Raw genomic sequence first — 16,806 nt, 5'->3', positions numbered from 1 at the left:
ACATATTCAATTAAAATAACCAAACACCTCAAAATTATTCCAAAATCAAATTTCAACCTCTAGAATTTAAGCTAAACCAAACGTGATAATGAAACTCATTTGATAGTGGAACCTACTAACTAGTCTTTGATAATGAAACTCATTTGATAGTGAAATCTCCTAACTAGTCTTTATCTATGTCTCTTTTCAAACAGAATTATTTTTTAAGCAAGAGGACCAAATGAAGAAATCATAGAAAAGTTTCTACAAGCCACCCAAAACATATGATCCATATTGGCCGTGCATGGTTATCAACATTGAAGAAAGTGACCCAAGTTACATGGAAGCCTATTCATGTCTGGTTATATTAAACATGCTAACATCCCTATCAGCAATTTCAAATTCAACTATTCAACAACTTCAATAATCAAAGATTTTTCTCAGCACCAATTTGTCATAACAAAATTCTCTAATCATGGTACGTAATACATCTTTAGCTTCTGCTCAGAAAAACTAAATTGCCCTAGCTTCGTGCGGCACCAGGTAACAAGTTTGCTAGAGATGGAACTCCTTGGCTTCTCATTTCTTCTTGGGCGCGTTTCATTTCTTCTGGATCTGTTGCACCACAATTACAGTAAAGCTATGAGTACAAGTTATGCAAAGAGTACCGCAATAATGAGCATTATAGGTCTATACAATACAAGACAACTCTCACTCAGATTGTTTCTTAGATGATGGATATCGTTTCATCACGCAATAATATGGAGCAACAAGAAAGCACACACAAATAGAGTCACTCTAGATTGTATGTGTAGGTATTGCATACTTCTGAAGGTGTGTGTAACTAAAAGATGTCAAAGTAAACAGGACAAAGATGAGATCATCATCAAACCAATACTGCAAATTTGGACTTTTGGTGGGATGCTGCTAAGGATAATTTTCAGGCAGCGAGACAATTAACACTGTTTCACAGAAGAAAAAAAAGACACCCCACAAAAAAGGAAAAAGATGGAGAGACGATTATCATTCTAACAAGTAAAAAGCAAATCAACACACTCAAAGTTCATGAATTTTATGATTTTTGAAGTTAGAGATGTGAGACAACTGAGACTACTATCAGTATCACAGGGTCAGTCAAGAAAGATTGAGTAGCAATGACCAGATTGAATAAATATTTTAGTTCGTAAGTCTGAAGAAGCCATGGTGCTTTCAGAAGGTACCCCAAGACGCTCGGTTATCACCACTTTGGATACCTTCAGAAGACACTATTGCTTCTTCGGACGGACTCGGTGGCGAAGTGGTCGATTTATTAAATCTGGCCACAACACAATCTTTCTTGATTGACCCTAGTGATAGTGTCGAAAGAAAATTAATGTTGGTTATCTGAAGGTTGAAAGTGATGCTGCATTCACACTATTCCTAGACTGTTATTATTCCAAATGCAACAATCTTGCCCAATCCCTTGAAATTGGATGTCATCATTGTGTTGTTGCAAACAAAGAAACTACAAATTGGGTAGCTTCAATAGTTCAATATATGGTTGATGCACGGAAGGACAAGTGAGGTTTACTGTATGGGTACATTGTGACTAAAATTTTGATTATGGCTAGTAGATCTAATTGGCGAGGAATCAGATGGGTATGGTAAATAATATAAGGTGTGGTGCCTCTCACTTCTCTCACACTGGAAACTGATCAGGCTGGTCCCTCTGCATCCCTCACATCTGTCTATACTCTCATGGATCCAACAGAACAGACAAATGCTTCAACATAACACACAAATGCTGGAGAACTTAACTTAGGGGATGACCAGTGTCGAATGCTTCAACATAACACACAAATGCTGGAGAACTTAACTTAGGGGATGACCAGTGTCGAAAGGACTCTCTTGCCTCCAAGGAGATAATCATGGATAGCCCCTTTCGACAGCAGACGCAAGCATAGGAGATGATGATGATAAGGAATAGCCATGTTTATCTGTACTTTATTTTTTTTCTTCTCTTGTATTGTTATTATTATGCTAACTTTGTGACCTCTCTGGACTTATTATGTTTTGTATTAATGCCAACAGGGAAGAATAATATTTATTGCTAAACTCGGGGGAGTATATTTTGTTTGACTGCAAATATTTACGGGAGTAAAAACTCCATTGTTTATTTTTATTTATTTTTCCTAACCATTATTTTTGTAACACATTTTTTCTTTGAGATGTTTGTCACCGTCAAAAAGAGAGGAGAATGAGAATATGTGCTTTAACAAGATAATTTTGATGATTGACAAAAAAATTATTTATTTTAATCATAGTCAAATAAAGAAAAAATACAAAAGCGGTCAAAATGATCCAAGTCATCAAAAGATGTTAATTGGAACCTTTTGTTTAGGATCACATGTAAATAGTAGAAAGCTCTCTTTAATAAAATATACACATACAAATATTTTCTTAACATTTTAATATTTCAAAACCTTTTTCAAAGAAAATGATTGTAGAGGAAAACATGTTTAAACATAGATAATCAATTATGAGTGCAAAGGCCTCCTCTGTGTATTTAAACAAGCCCCATAATCAATTATGGGTCTCATCATAACCGATTATGATCCGTGTATTAGCTGAATAATTGATTATAACTTGTGTATAGTCGATTTAGATGCATATCAGGTCCAACATTTCCTAAAACACTTTCAAATAATTGATTTTAGACATTGTCACATATCAAAATCAAGATTCCACTTAATTTGATAATTGTATCACCTCATCTATATATAAAGGGCCCTCAAGATTGTTGCAAATCATACCCTTGACTGAAATAATCTCTAACAATCCTTTTTCCTCTCTAATACTCTGCTTCAAATATTTTTTGTTCACTTAGTATATTTTATTTCTAAGAGCGCCTCTACTATATACTTACTATCGTAACCCTTAAGGCTCAAATTGCTTCATCCACACGTGAGGTGTTATCCTTTGTAATTTCTTATAAGGCTCCAATTGTTTTATGATTCATCCACATGTGATGTGAGGTGTTATCCTCTCTAATTCCTTATCCCTTTTTAATGTCATCTTATTATAAACCAAGAGAGGCAATATCTCTTGAAATTAAGACTCTTGTTTAAAAGAATGCTTGTAAGGTGTAAAGGTGGTTGCAAGTTGAACTTGTGTTAAAAGCTAGGTTATAAGTAATATCTTAAGGTGCTCTCCTTGCGGAATGCACATAGGCCAAGTGGTTTTGGGTCAAACCAGTATAAACTCTAGTGTGATCTTTCTTATCCCTAATCTCTTATACTTTCAGTATTCTTATCTTTTGTTAAGCTCTCTATCTTATTCATCTTCAAATTTTTCGACTAAAATCTTTTTTCGTAACGATTTAAAAACAATTTTTTTATATCTTGTGTTTGGAGTCACTTGTTCAACAATTTTAACTGACTTTAATATTTTGAGGTATGCTTCAAAACATAAAGTATGGGATAAGACTAGTCTAATAAAATTCTATCAAAGAAAAAGCAAGTAAAGACACGCACACATGCAAATGAAATAAACTCGGATGGAAATGAAAGAAGTTCTTATATAAACTTTAGAAAGCATACCCATGTTCTCCATCAATTTGGGCATAAGGAAGACAACAATAAGCATAAATCCCATCATCAGACCCATTGGACTCTTCACAATGGACATAACAGAGAATGGTTCCCTAATCTGTAGCAAAACAAGATAACAGCAGGCAGACATTCAGATAATAATCTTAAGGAATGTGGAGTGGAGGGAAACACAAAAGAAAGTTTTAGTCGAAACCAACCTCATAATATTGTTCATCCTTCAATGGCTCTAAGACAAACTCACTGAGCCCCCTCCTATTTTCTGTCAGTGCTGCCTGAATTTTGCCAGGGTTTCTGGCACTAACGTCAACTCGTACCTTTTTTTAATGAGCACAATAATTTAATACATGAGCACCCATAGGAAAACAAGAATATTATGGGAAAATTATAGATGTAAATTCCAAATCGAGTACCCACAGGAGAAAAGAAATAGCCTGTTGCTGCCACTTCAATTAAATGAGTCCCTGCAGGCACATTGTGGCTTAAAGCATACAAGTTAAGGAACTTATTCTTAACAATGATTTACTAAAATTAACTGTAACTTCCCACTCAAAAGGCAGAACAAGAAGATAAGCAAATATAGAATTAAACGGGGCTTAATATCTCAAAAAAAGTCATCATGCAAATTAAAAGAGGTAGATACCAAGTTGTAACTTGTAAATCAAAGGATACAATGAGAAATATCCATCGGGCCTCAGAAAAGAAACTCTTTGACCACCATTAAGTATGACTTTGACATTTGAAACTTTTGCAGGAAGGCTGAACTCTTTTGTTCCAAAACCTGCTAAAATACAACCAATATTTATAACAAATCCATGTATACCCAGAGAATAGACATGCAACAGGCAGTATGCATTATGGATTATGGATAATAAAGAATCAAATTTTGACATTTCAACACCCGGATAACCTATGAAGCACAGACTCCGATACAGACACAACACTCCGACACTGATAATGTAAAAAATATAGGACACAACACTCCGACACCGATAATGTATGTAAAAAATATAGGACAGCGACACCGCTACATATATGATAATATTTGAGTTTTATTTATCCATCTATTATTTAAAGAGTTTAAAATATTTTAATCAAAATTGTCGTCTTTAATTCTTCATTGATAACTTTGCTTCAATATATGTTTAACGCTTTTTGATCTATCTTTAACCCTTTTTGATCGGTGAGATTTCTTCAAAAAATGTATAAGGTGTGTTGAAACAGAGAAAGAAAACACTTTTTCATATAACACTTGTATATATTGTTCGACACGTGTTGTATGAGTCATATGTGTCGAACACCGATTAAAAGAGTGCCGAATCAAAGAAAAGAAGCATTTTTCTGGAGGACACTTGTCTAACTTTTCTGACACTCCTTTGACTTTTCCGACACATGCCGTATGGGTGTCATACAAGTGTCGGACACCGACGCATGTCAGACACCACGACACGCCTACTCCTAGAGGTGTCCGTGTTTCATAGAGGATAACTAAGTCACTAACTTCCCGCCAACCTTGCTGAACTTGACAAAAACAACACCACCAGATAAACCTAATCAAGGACAAGATAGTATAGACCACTGCTTCCTATGTAAACAAATTTAAAATGGAAATTAAATGAAACCAAAGTGCTGTTTTTGTAATTGAAAATGAAAATAGAAACCAATCATATTCTTAGTTTGTTAACACAATGAGCATAAGAAACAAAACATTGCACAAGGCATATGAATAAAACCGTGCATTAAATCATGGTTGAAGAAAACTATTCTGATATTCCAAATATTGCTTAACCCTAAAATCCTAAATATTTAATCTTACAAATCAAACTATAACCTGGCAAAAACTTTAAAGCAAATAACTTTGAGCACTATCCTATAGAATTCAAAGCTTCGTTTATAGATCGAAGTTCAATACTTTTCACTATTCTAAACTTTGATTGAAAATCACACGAAACATCAATCATTGATTGGAATATAAAATTAAAGAAAAAGTAATTTGGGGAAATCAGATATAAGTCATATGATGATGATGATAGAACTTACCAGGGATCTTCACTCGACCGTAAATAGTGTAGCCTTCAGAAGACCTGTATAGAAGATAAAATCAAGGTGAATAAACCGATGCAATCGAAAATTTGATTACAGAAATAAAATTGAAATTAGGGTTTATGGAATGTAAAATTGATACCCTGGGGTAGGGGATTGAGCGATTGATGAGGGAAAAAGTGAGAAAGTAAATTGAATGAAAAGAAAAAGAAAGAGTGATTTGGTGAAGGAAGCCATAGAGTTGATCTAGGCTTTGTTGCCACAACTCAATAAACCAGAACACAATGTTATGTTATGTTATTTGTTTAATCTCAATCAACTTTGCACGCAACGCAACCTTTTCACTTATACGTTTAGTTGGATTGGAAAATATAACTAGGTTTCTAAATGATATAGAAGGGTTAATTACTTTTTAAAATGATATATGTATTTGGTTTAATAAATGTATTATTTTTTATTTTTTAATCTTTATCAACACTATTTTTTTTTGTAGAGATTAAAAATAATGCTTAATTGGATTTTAAGTTCTTTAATTAAATTATTTCAATTAATCTCTTTATTTAATAAAGGATTTAATTGAAATACATTGACAGTGTAAAAGGATTTTACACCGTCAGTTGATCATAGCCGTTGGATGTTGAAACAAGTTTGATTTTTATTTTAAAAATCTATAAAGTAATGCAAACGGATGATAGTGATGAACCGATTGTGTAAAACTTTTTACACTGAGAGTGTATACTAATTAATCTCTTTAATAAATATTATTATTAACTTTTAATTTTAAATATCTAAGATGCAACAATAGTATTGAGTGTCTACTATGAGTTTTATTTTATTTTTTAATTTCAATCATTCGATCATTTTAATAATATCAACAGTTGAATTTTAGTGGTCTAATTGAGAACCTGTTTGTTTTAAATTTTTTAGAATAATATTAATTTGTGCCTCAAGAACAAGAACAAGTTATGTGATAAATATAGTAAAATATTCTTAAAAATTATGTGTTGAATTTAATACACGTTTATAATTATTATATTATTTTCTTCGATACAAAATTTTTATTTGTGAGTTTTTTAACATGTGCCTCAAAGGCACAAGTTAGTATTACCTTTTTTTTTAAATAATAAAAAGTTTAAATAAAAAATTGATTTTAATAGTTGTTCTAAAAATGTTGTTTTAATTATTTCATTATTTTATTAAAACTTTTGTGGATATCAAAATTTTAAAAAAATAACTTTTCATAAAAATTATTTTGGAGATACAATTTTTTGAAAAAAATTACGATTTCGACTACGTTTTGATCTTCAACAATGTAGGTTTATATTATAGAATGTCAAAATTAAACTTTCAATTTCATAAAAAATTAAAAAACTTGAAACATTTTTATAAAAAACATTTTTGAAACAAGTTAAGAGGAAAAGAGATATTTTTTGTTACCTTTCAAGAAAGGTGATTCTCGATACACGTGCAAGTTACACCACCAAAACACTACGAGAGGTGTTAGAATAATAATTGACAGAAAAATCTAATAGTAGAAGGAGTTGAAAGCAGAAAGAGCAACAGGAGAATCTCTAAATCTCATAGGTAGCGAAAATGGAAAGAAGATAAAGTTCACCCTTGAATATTCATATATTGCTTGGTCGACTACCACACGATCAACATTAGAAGATATATGAAAGTGTACTCATGCCATCAATAACCATGATTGGACCTTTATTTACTTAGGTACTGAAGTACTATACAAAGTCACTTTTGGCGTCAAACCTAAGACCATATGTCGAGTTTGAATTGTTCTGAGCTGACAAAAGACACAAGGAAGAAGGCCCAATATAGAATACCAACTCAGTAGATAGAGGAATTTGTGGGGCCTCGTAAAAAGGCCAGACACATGATCCTAGCTACATGTACATTATCCATCGTTAGATTTGAACGAAGACTCCTCACATTACACGCTAGTTTAAAATAAGGAAGACGCATGATCCTAGCTACATGTACATTATCCATCGATGGATTCAAATTTTAAATTATTCTCAATTTGTGATTTCTTTGAAAACTTCATTTTTCACTAGAGGAAAATTGTGATAAAAATTTAAACTTTCTTTTGGTTGTGCGAGAAATAAAAGAGTGATTGTTTATTTATTTATTTGATTTTTAAGAAAAATAAAATTGGATGAAGTTAATGAAGATGATGACGATGAAGATGAGTAAAATAAGGGGAGAAACTGAAGAAATGTAAAACATATTAGATATTGATGGTTCTTATATTCAGGGTCGGCTTGATTTAGCCTTAAAAAATAGATTATTTCTTTATATTTTCAAAAATGTTTTTTATAAAAATGTTTCAAGTTTTTTTATTTTTTTTTGAAATTGAAGGTTTAATTTTGACATTCTATAACATAAACATACATTGTTGAAGATCAAAACATAGTCGAAATTGCAATTTTTAAAAAAATTGTATCTCCAAAATAATTTTTATGAAAAGTTATTTTTTTTTAAATTTTGATATCCAAAAAAGTTTTAATAAAATGAGGTCTGGGTGGATCAAAAGATGTAAGAAATTATTCTTGTACTCATCGATAAATGATGAAAATTGCTCAGGACGCAAGGGATGAAGACCCAATGGTATGGGTGGATCAGGAGATGCAAGAAATTATTCTTGTATTCATCGATAAATGAGGTATGGACTATGCTTTGATCAAGTTGGGTTCCTCCTCATACCAGGGGTGTTCTCTCTTGAATAGGATAAAAAGGTTATGCAACATGTACGAAGGATGTGTCCTTCCCCTTCATGAGTGCTTGTTTTCCCAGGTTCCCTTTAATAACTTTGAAGTGGGCGTCCTTACCATCTTGGGGTTGCTCGTTCATAACTGCATCCAGTAATATGGGCATACGTCAAGATATTCAAGTATTGGTAAGAATACGAGAAGATTATGCCAACTTTGACGCCCATTTTCCATCTTTTCAATATCCAATGTAGTCTGACTTACTCAGAGCAGGGCTAGGGTTTACTCTCCCTTAGGCAGAGTAGAAATGTGTTAGAGGTGTATACAAACATTATAAAGAATTTAAGGATTATTACTACTTGGTTACACCCCTTACTAAGGTTTTGTGTGCAAGTATATGTGATGCTCAACCTAGTTCGCCTTCGAGATATTCTGACATATTGCTAAAACTCTTTGCGTCAAGACCACTTTATTGTTGGGCTTGGAACTTATGGCTACCTCCATGATGACCTATCTCGAGAGGAAACTTATTTAAAAAACAACCTGGTATCTTTCTAGGAAGATTTGGGCTTTGTTAATGGCATCAGATCTTTTATAACAACATCAAAGAAGTAGAAGAAATTATATATAAAGACACGCTTGTTAGTGGAGGCCGCCACCAAAGAGGAAAGGTGTGACATATTTGGTTAGGAAGTGGAAGAATTTTTTTTATTTGTCTGGTAACTTCAAAGTGATTGTTTTTATTTTTTATTTGAATTTTGCTTGCAAGTAAGATGGGTTGCCACAAAACTATGCTTCAAATGATCAGGACTCCCAAAATTAATTATTTTCCTTCTAAAGTTTTTGCTTTCTCGATTACGAACAAGGTTCATACTTCGAGGAGCCATGCCAATTCAGTTTCTTTTATTCCTCTTACTTTAGTACGGTTTGAGGTATGAAACCCTCTTAATCAACCACAGTAGAGGGTGCTCTAAATCCGCCACAATGCATAATCGGTGGGGGGTTCTGAGGGGATAAGTCAAGGAAGCATGCCCTACCGGGGAGCTAGACTTAAAAAGGCCTCGAAGAGTGGAGCCAGGCCTAGGAAGGTCGGATTTGGGTGGAAATTCATAAGTGACCCCAACTAGCTTGTCACAGTTGTTCTTGTCTCACACTGGTCCTCGAACATCCAGGGAGATTCAATCTTTTTCTCTGAAGAGAATTATGCATATTTCTCAAGCAAGGCAAAAGTTCTCAGTAAAGAAGAAATGTCATAGCATATGCATAGGGCCGAGGTTGTTTTGGCATTTTGTGTTACATGTAAAGAGGCGTCTTCATTCCTGGTTATCTTTTGAAGGAGAAATAGGCACCCGAGGATCGTATTGGCTCCCTAGCTATATAGCAACGTTGGTTTCTTAATGAGCTCTTTAAGTCTATCAACCTCTTGAGTGAAATTAGTGATAAGGTGATAGCTTTCGGGTATCCTCACCTATTGGATGAGAATGTGCAGTTGTTGACTCAGAGAATCAGGGAGAAAGATCATGCATTGCCGCCAGTTATGAAGGTGTTAGTCAATGTTAAGACTTCCCTTGCTAATATGGATAATGATTTGCATTCTTCGTGCAAGAGATTAAGGGAGTTGGAGGCATCCATAAATGAAGTTAGAGAAGGGTGGAAGAAGGCTCAAAATGACTCTCTAGAGATGTGTTCTGAAAACATCGACATATCTAAAGAGTATGCAATGTCAGTAGAACATGGCTACTTCGTATTACAATAAAAAATTTGAAAATGTTTTAAAGAAAGTGGAATTTTTCCATCTATAGGGGGTGAATATCTAGAAAACAAATCCATCATGATTTATAAATAGTAAATGGGAGGTCGGTGAATCTTGGTGACAAGTCAAACTCATAGTTTTTTTACGAACTACCTTTTCTTGGGTGTTATTTATTGTTGAATAAATGATTATGTATTGTTTTTATATTTGCTTAGCTGTGAGTTATTATTTCTTTTTTCATTTATTATGGTATTTACCTTCCTAGCATACCCCCACGACTCCCATACTAGCTTCTACGAGATTTGGCAGCAGTTAGAGGTTGTGCTTAGAAGTTTTATTGGATGTCTCTAAGTAATGCGCCAGACCAAGTGTTTGCTTCTCTTCCTTAACCCTGTATTTATAATTGGTTCGAGATCGACGTGATGGGGACTCATCTCTTCCAATCTGAATCACCATTTTTTACAAAACCTTTATTAGTACTTATCTTTGCATGATAATAAAGAAAAGAATTTGGTGAAATATTTATTCATTGTTGGACAAAAATATTACACGATAATGTGGGCTTTTACATGTATGGTTAAAAGTACTTAACCAAAGAGACCTAATTGTTGTTTATTGGTCCAAGTGGTCATGGGTTGGCTTGTTATCGTGGGTTCTTTGTTGCACCAATTATGTTCTTTGATTGTTTCTCAGAAATAGATCTCGAATTATTTCCTGGTCATTGTCACATGCATTTACCAGATTAAAACAATTCAAGGTGTACCTGTTGGGGACGATGGTCATCCGTTGTGATGACTAATTGCCATCGTCACTAACTGCTTGTGGAGGTAGGCAACATTAACTTCTAGTTCACTTTCTTTCTCTTTTTTAAACTGGTATCACGTCCTAGTTTCGTTGTAGGGCCTTGTGTATTCCTCAGACTCCACATAGATTAGCGGATATTGTCACAAGTTCTTCATATACATTATGGCATTTCATCTTCAGATAGATCTAGAAGGCCATGATGTCGAACTTTGGGGAAAATGGTCCATCAATAATGCAATTGCAAATACTTTTGCATGGAGAATACCAAGAACTATAGGTTTGTTGTCCAGGTGTATCTCCCTTGTCCAAGATTAACCATTAACTCCATATATCCTCAAAAGAGTATCATAGTACTTTTGAAGGCTTGCGGGTTAGAGTCTTCATAAAGAGACAACCTTAGTTTGTTTCCAGCCCAAGCTTCTCGAAGATGTTTGCGTATATGATATTGCATGAGCTCCACCCGACAATAAGGATTCTTGATATGTTGAAATTGTTCATAGTATTTGTTATCACTAGAGCAAAATTTCATTAAGGATACCACCATTTTTTCGCTATACCTGAATCCAAGAATAGGTCTTTCGGGTTTCCCATTGGGGATCATTCCTCCCTATTTACTAATTACCATCAACAAGGAAATCCTTCTTTTGATTGTCCCTTTAGAAGGGTTCTTTCATCGGGGAAGGTCTCTCATGATAGATGTTATATACTGACACTTTCCATTTTGGTCTTCTTCTCCTTTATCATTATTGTCCTTCCTTCCTTTGGTCTCAGGTGTAGCTTCACTTGTCTTCTTGGGGGTCGCCTTCTCTCGGTGAGGTGTTCATTTTTTTTTGGAAATTCGCCTCACCTTTTGCAATATTTCCTTCTTCCATAATCATCCTTTTGCTCGTCCTCCTAAGTATATTGTGTTATACTTCCATTCTTAATTATCTCCATAATTCTTTCTTTCAAGTGGACGCATTCATCCATATTATGCCATTGTCTCTTATGAAAATGTCAGAACCTTATCTTATCGGTCCTAGCCGATTCCTTTACTAGGTAAGGGTTTCTTATCCCAACTTCATTTAAGTTGGTGTTAGCACACTTTAAATTATGTTCCTTAGGGGGGAAATTTTGAACACGACGTCCTAGAAAATTGGTTCAAAAAGATAAACTAGAACTACAACAATTAATACAAACTAAGTTATACAAGATGATGGAGCAGGAAAATAATAAACAACATAAGAATTGGTAACGTGATTAGATGCAAACAACAACAACATTTGGATGGTTTACTTCCAACCCAAGAAGTAAATTCACTATTAGTATCTTAGTACAATTAGTCTTACAAGCAATAACGAACCATGTGTTGTTCAATGCCTCTTCCTAACACTACCCAATGACTTTCTACTTAGGAATCCCCTAAATATTAGAACCCATATCACTTTCTCTCAATCACTAAACTCTAGTGATTGGTGTTTTACCTAATTATCAATGTTGAATATTACAACTCAACTAGAAAAACCTTTTATGCCAAGTTACTGGAACATAGAGGTGTGTATAAAGATGTTGAATTTACAACTCAACTAGACAAAACTACAAATATGCCAAGTTACTGAAACATAATGTGGTGTACATAAAATAACAAGGACTATTGTAAACCCTAGCACTCTAAAATACTCAATATGAGTTATTGCTTTCCAATATAGGTTTGAGCTCATTATATAGCATAATAACTCAGGACTTTTCTCCTTGGATATTAGCTTTAATTTCGTCTAAAATTAATGCATAGTCTGTTGAATATTATCTGTTCCATAAATCTCTCCAACAAGATATGATTTATTTCAATTTAAATTCAAATTTAAATCTTCATTTAAATCTAAATCAATCTTTGTCCAACTGTCAAACAAACCACCTAATCATATTGTTAAACCAATTAGCAATAACATCTGATCCAACCTTTAACCATAAAGTCTTACAAAATGCAGCGACAATGACATATTGCACAAGGCCCAAATGTCATACCAACATGCTATGACATTGAGTCCAACATGTGTCCCTTCTTCACTTCCATACATCTTAAGAAAGTTATATTAATCTTGAACACTTTGAACAATTATCCATGTTATTGTTTTGCAAAATGCAACCAATCCAAAAGAAATATCAATCTCCCCTTTTGGCAAATTATGGCAAAATAACTCTTCAAGATATAACACTTATTTAGACTAGAATAAGTGACCGACTTCATAACATACAATCATCAGTAGCAGCTTTCACCATAGTTGAGCATAGCAACGGAAAATCAGTAGCATTCATCACAAATACCACATAATACAATGATATAGAACTAATCAGACAGACATGTAATCATTCACAACTTAGTCATGCATGGCTCAGTCAACTCATAGTTAGTAGCATACAATCCTACTAACTAGCTGGCAAATTCACAACTTAGTCATGCATGGCTCAGGCAAATTCACATACTTAGTCATGCATAACACAAACTGATATAAGCTAATAATATGATATGCAACATTCTACTAACACAAAATCTCACATCAAAAGGGCCAGAGGTTTTTCTCGATGTTGCAGCATATGAGTACAACATTAGCACATACACAAATGGTTAGTACTAAACAAATACACGTGTAACAACACGTGTAACCTCAACAACACCATACTACTCCCACTTTTTTCCATAATTTGGAAAAGGTTTAGCATATCAAATAACACTTAGAGTTTAGTCATGCAAAGCTTAGTATGTTAGCACATACACAGTCAAAACATGAGTAGAACAACTAGAACAACATCCAGAGATGCACAAGCATAAATCTATATTACTGTACAAAATTTCAAAGAGGCTATATATTTTTTACAAATAAAAAAAACACCCAAATGCAAGGGCCAAAATAGAAAAACTTGAAACATCCTTCAAACTACACCACTTGACCAACCATCTGACTTCAGGAAGGTAACATAGTCTTCATCAGCTTCTAAGTCAGATTCAAGAGTTTGAACATGTCGTTTCTTAAAGACCTTCATCTTTGTGACAAATTTCTTACTAGTTGTAGATGCTCCAACAAACGATGCACCTTGAGCATTCCCTCCATTTACAGAGGATGTGGAACCAATACCCTTGTTCTTTCTTTCTTCATAATCACTTCCATTGATAGAGTATTTCTTTTTTAAAGCTCCAGGCCTTTGACTCATGATGATTATCACACTCACTTTGAAGATGCAAGATAAGGATGTGATAATTTTTCTCTTGCTAGTATCGACAATCCAAATAAAAGGAGGGTTTTTAAAAGAATGGATCACCCTTAAAATATGTGCATCATAGAAAATAGGAGAGCGGTGTTGATTTGGTATCCTTGCACACTTCCCAATCTTTGATTGCTATAAGATCTCTAATATGTACACTCCAGATGCACTTCTTAATTTTTCAAAGTAGACAACATCCATTGTCTTGGGGAAAATATATGCCAGTTGTTTGTCAGTTGCTATGTGCTTTAGATTGATCACTTTATCTTCCACAAGATCCCTAATGAAATGATAATGAATGTCAATGTGCTTGGTTCTGCTGTGTTGAACATTTTTTTTGAAATATTGATAGCATTTAAGTTGTCACAAAACAATGTTACGACATCTCATTCGACATTGTACTCCTTCAGCATCTATTTCATCTAGAGTAATTGTGTGAAACAACTTATAAAAGCAATGTACTTAGCTTCAACAGTAGATAATGAGACACAATTTTGCTTCTTACTGGACTAAGAAATTTGAGTGTTGCAGAGAAAGAAACACCCCATTGATGTACTTTTTCTATCATCAACACTTCCAACCCAATATGCATCACAATACCCTACAAGAATGACATTTGTATCATGAGAGTACAAGATGCCATAGTCATAGGTCTTATTTATGTACTTCAAGATTCTTTTCACTTGAGTAAGATGACTAGTCTTAGGATTGGCTTGGTACCTGACACATACACTTACAAATGTGACATCAAGTATGTTAGCTGTGAGATATAGCAAACTTCATATCATACTTTTGTAGAGACTTTGATCAATATCAACTCCATTTTCATCACTAGTAATATTCAAGTGAGTTGTAGTAGGAGTTCTCTTATAACTTGCATTGTCAAGATCAGACTTCTTCACTATGCTCTTAACATACTTGCTTTGAGACACAAAAATATTGTCTTGCATTTGCTTTACTTGAATACCTAGAAACTAATTGGGTTCTCCTACAAGACTCATCTCAAACTCATATTACATTTGTTGAACAAAATGTTTCCCCGTCGTGTCAGACATTCCACCAAAAACCATGTCATCCACATAGATTTGGGTTATCATAAGCTTCTCTCCATCATTCTTCATAAATAGAGTTTTACGTATTCCTCCTCTATCATATTCATTATTGATCGGGAACTCATATAATCTTTCATACCATGCTCATGGAGCATGTTTCAAGCCATAAAGATCTTTCTTCAATTTGAAAACATGACATGGAGAGTTTGGATCAGTGAACCCCTTATATTTCTCCATATAGACCTCTTCATTGAGATACCCGTTTAGAAATGCACTTTTAACATCCATTTGAAACAGTTTGAATTTCTGAATGCATGAAATTCCTAGCAATACTCTAACCGATTCCAGTCTGGCTACTAGGGAAAATATCTCATCAAAGTCCACTCGTTCTATTTAAGTATACCCATGAGCAACTAACCTTGCCTTATTCCTTGTCACGTTACCACTTCATCATATTTGTTCTTGTAAATCCACTTGGTACCAATGTTGTTCACATCTTCGGGTCTTGGAACTAGCTCACATACCTTATTTCTTTCAAATTGGCAAAGTTCTTCTTGAATAACATTGATCAAAAATTCATCAGTCAATGCTTCCTTGACATTCTTGGGCTCGATCGTAAAGATAAAGCATGAGTTGGCAATACTTTCTCTGGATCTTATCATAACTACTTTATTGTAATTTCCTATGATATTCTTTATAGGATGATCCTTCTGAACCCTGACTGATGGTCCCTTGTTGATTTGAAGATCGTCAGAATTTGTGATATTAGGCACAATGTCAGACTCCTTGGGTGGGACATTGTTTGGATATCAGTTTGACAAGGAGGAACCTTATCTTCTTCTTCTTCTTCCTTATCTTTAGGAGTGACATCAATTACCATATTTATGGACTTCTTCATAGTCTTGGCGTGCTTGTTATACACTCTATAAGCTATGTTGTTTGTAGAGTATCCAAGGAATATTCCTTTATCACTCTTAGGATTCATCTTTCTTCTTTATTCCCGATCTGTCAAGATGTAGCACTTATTCCCAAATACATGGAAGTACTTTACATTTAGCTTTCTCCCTTTACAAAACTCATGTTGAGTTTCATTAGTCCCAAATCGAATGGTCACTCTATTATGAATGTGGCAGGTTGTATCCATTGCTTCAATCCAGAAATAGTAAGGAAGTTTCTTGGCATGTAACATAACTCTGGTTGACTCTTGAAGAGTTTTACTCTTCCTTTCCACCACCCCACTTTGCAAGGAGTGATAAGAGCTGAGAATTCATGACCAATACCTTCTGAAGCACAATACTCAGAGAACTTAGAATTTTCAAACTTTCTCCCATGGTCACTTATGATTTTCACTATCCCAATCCCTTTTTCTCTTTGAAGAAGTTGACATAACTCTTTGAACACCTTAAATGTGTAAGATTTTTCTCTAATGAACTTTACCCAAGTGAACCTTGAGTAGTCATCAACACACACAAAGACATACATTTTCCCTCCTATACTTTTTACTTGCATATGTACCATTAGGTCCATATGCAATTGTTCAATAACCTTTGTGGTGGAAAGATTGTGGAGCTTCTTGCGAGGCATCTTGGTCTGATTTCCTATTTGGCATTCTCCATAGACTTTAC

General features: G+C 34.2%; 1 protein-coding gene across 2 annotated transcripts; it reads right to left on the bottom strand.

Annotated features, from left to right (window-relative positions):
• Nucleotides 1-264: 264 nt before the first annotated feature.
• On the bottom strand, nt 265-6,003 carry LOC127087735 (ER membrane protein complex subunit 7 homolog). Of its 2 annotated transcripts, none has more exons than XM_051028663.1 (7): nt 5,752-6,003; nt 5,607-5,650; nt 4,239-4,350; nt 3,984-4,047; nt 3,767-3,883; nt 3,558-3,666; nt 265-594 (listed from the first exon to the last, which is right to left on the bottom strand). In XM_051028663.1, the coding sequence occupies exons 1-7, from the start codon at nt 5,844-5,846 to the stop codon at nt 503-505; spliced, it is 633 nt and encodes a 210-aa protein (XP_050884620.1). In that variant the 5' UTR covers nt 5,847-6,003; the 3' UTR covers nt 265-502. The 2 variants fall into 2 exon arrangements, with proteins under 2 accessions (XP_050884620.1, XP_050884621.1); XM_051028664.1 differs by having other exon boundaries at nt 4,239-4,347.
• Nucleotides 6,004-16,806: the final 10,803 nt, after the last annotated feature.

The sequence above is a fragment of the Lathyrus oleraceus genome, chromosome 5 (assembly GCF_024323335.1).
Source record: "Lathyrus oleraceus cultivar Zhongwan6 chromosome 5, CAAS_Psat_ZW6_1.0, whole genome shotgun sequence".
Taxonomy (NCBI): domain Eukaryota; kingdom Viridiplantae; phylum Streptophyta; class Magnoliopsida; order Fabales; family Fabaceae; genus Lathyrus; species Lathyrus oleraceus.
Note: the sequence above shows the minus strand (reverse complement) of the source record. Positions and strands in the feature narration are given on the sequence as shown.